The following is a 2291-nucleotide window of genomic DNA, read 5'->3' as shown; positions in this document are numbered from 1 at the left end:
AGAACATGGAAGAAGGACGGATCAGATCTGAACTTGTCTGAAAACGTGACACTTTCTGAAGACAACACAGTCTTAACTTTTAAAGCTGTGAAGAAGGAGAACAGTGGAGAATATGTCTGTCTGGTCAGGAATCCTGTCAGCAGTTCTGAGGCCAAGTTCACCATTGTTGTTAACTGTAAGTAAAAATATATCGTGAAACAAATCTACAAATGAAACATTAATACATTTTCTTTATGTTTGTTCTGACAATTTGACTACAAAATGTGTTTTTCAGATGGACCAGCAAATGTTCAGATTGAAGGTAAAGATCTGATAAATGAAAACGATCAGATCAAGTTGATCTGTTCTGCTGAGTCCACTCCATCTGCTACATTCAGCTGGAGACTGAATGGATCAGAGATCATTGGAAGTTCTGCTGAGTTCCTCAAAGAAAACGCACAAAGTTCTGACAGTGGAACCTACACTTGTGAAGCAGAATACTGTCACTGAGAAACAATCAACAGCTGAACATGAACTCTATGTTCAAACAGGTAAATTCATCACTGAATTCACAAACATTTGATACATGAAATCTGTGGTTTAGCAGAGTTCATTTTTTTCTAAAAAAAAAAAAATATATATATATATATATGAGAGGCGTTTACAGTGGTTTATTATTTTATCAGTATTTTGTGCCATCTCTGATTTTTAAGTCAGAATCGAAGCATTTCAATTTTGTAGAATGTATTAATGTTTTTTTATGTATTTTTATTCATAAACAATAATAATTTAACTTCCTTACCGACATTTTAAAAAGGATGGTTTCATGATTTGTTGTGAATAAAAGCTGATTAATCTATAATATTTTCTGTTTATCATGTAAAAATCTAACTTTGGAGGAGGGGTCTGCACCTTTTAACCCTTCAGCTCTCCTTGGCTTGTTTACATTAAAAGTGGGGTCATCTGGACCCCACAAGACAGTGCGCTGAACTTTTCTTTATCATTGATATTTTGAGTTTCACTAATGTCCATGGTAGACATAAAATCCACATTTGTCATGGAAGGAATCACACATCAATCTGTGGTTGGAGTCATCTGGACCTCAAAGAGAGCAGAAGGGTTAAAGAGCCTATTCCATCCAACGTATTGTGATTGATTCACACCTTCCTGAGTATTCTTGTAGAAACCTGCGCTCTAAATACCAGCCCTCTCCCAACCTATGAAAACAAGTGGGTTTTCTCGAGCTGATGTCACAAAATGAGAACCACCCCTCTCAGGAAGAGTCTGATCCTCCCTCAGGCTAACACAAACACCTGTTTTCTCTGCAGAGCTAGTTAGATAGCGAGCACAACACCATATATCTCCCAAATGGGTCCAGTCTTTAATAAATTTCTGGGCTTACAGAGGTTTGTTACTTTACACCCTGAGCTCCTCGAGGACACCCCCTCCCCCTTCTCCAGGTCTAGAACAGTCGTACAGATGCTGGGTGTATTTGTGTTGTGAAACGGAAGGCACATGAATTTTTCTGTAAAAGTTTGGATGCTGTTTGTTTTTGTGGGAGAAACAAAGACGATGCTGGCTCTAGGATGATGTCATGAAATGAAGCGACAGGCGGAGCCTCAGAGACTTGAGTCGTTTTACTTCCAGTTAGGAAAAACCCACAGAAATATTTCATAAATCAGCTGTTCTTAAGTGGTAATGAATTATCATATATATGGATATAATTTACTCTGAAAGGCTAAGAAGAGCATTGGTATAGGCTTTTTAACTCTGAAAGAACCATTTTGTCCTTACTGACCTAAACCACACACAGCCCCATTTCATCACCAACAGTGTTTTTTATAATCTTTCTGAGCTAAGCTCGACCTTTTCTTGATAAAAATCCAAAGGTACACCACCAACAGAAAACAACAATAAATAAACTCACTCTAATTAACAATATACATACATAGTATGAAACCTGGACCTGTTAGCAGCTGATGTCTAACGAGCAGTTGTTGTTTCAGTGAACTCATCAGGATGTTCTGCTGGTTGCATTGCTGGAATCGTAGTTGGATGTTTAGTTGTTGTTGCTGCAGCTTCTGCTGGAGGATTCTTTGTGTATAAAAAACGGTGAGTAAACAAGTAGATACAATGATGAGATACTTTATCTTACTGTTCTTAGAAAGCAAAGTAAAGTAAGATTTAGTTTATTGAAACAATCAAACAAGATTTTAAATGCCTGTCTCCAGATTCTGCAACAACATTTCTGCTAAGATAAAGTACAAAATTTTATGTTTAAAAAAAAATAATATATATATATATATATATAT

At 36.5% G+C, this 2291-nt stretch overlaps 1 protein-coding gene across 2 annotated transcripts in view; it reads left to right on the top strand.

Annotated features, from left to right (window-relative positions):
- LOC112143804 (carcinoembryonic antigen-related cell adhesion molecule 1) overlaps positions 1–2229 on the top strand; it is a 10239-nt gene extending 8010 nt beyond the window's left edge. The window contains exons 6-8 of one of the 2 annotated variants that reach the window (XM_036215952.1): positions 6–175; positions 275–530; positions 1986–2073. In XM_036215952.1, coding sequence (XP_036071845.1) covers positions 6–175; positions 275–489 — 385 coding nt within the window. In that variant the 3' untranslated portion in view covers positions 490–530; positions 1986–2073. Of the gene's footprint in view, positions 1–5; positions 176–274; positions 531–1985 lie in introns of both variants that reach the window. The other variant, XM_036215951.1, reaches the window with a different exon arrangement.
- Positions 2230–2291: the final 62 nt, after the last annotated feature.

The sequence above is a fragment of the Oryzias melastigma genome, linkage group LG16, assembly GCF_002922805.2.
Source record: "Oryzias melastigma strain HK-1 linkage group LG16, ASM292280v2, whole genome shotgun sequence".
Classification (NCBI taxonomy): domain Eukaryota; kingdom Metazoa; phylum Chordata; class Actinopteri; order Beloniformes; family Adrianichthyidae; genus Oryzias; species Oryzias melastigma.
This window is presented reverse-complemented; position numbering and strand designations above follow the sequence as displayed.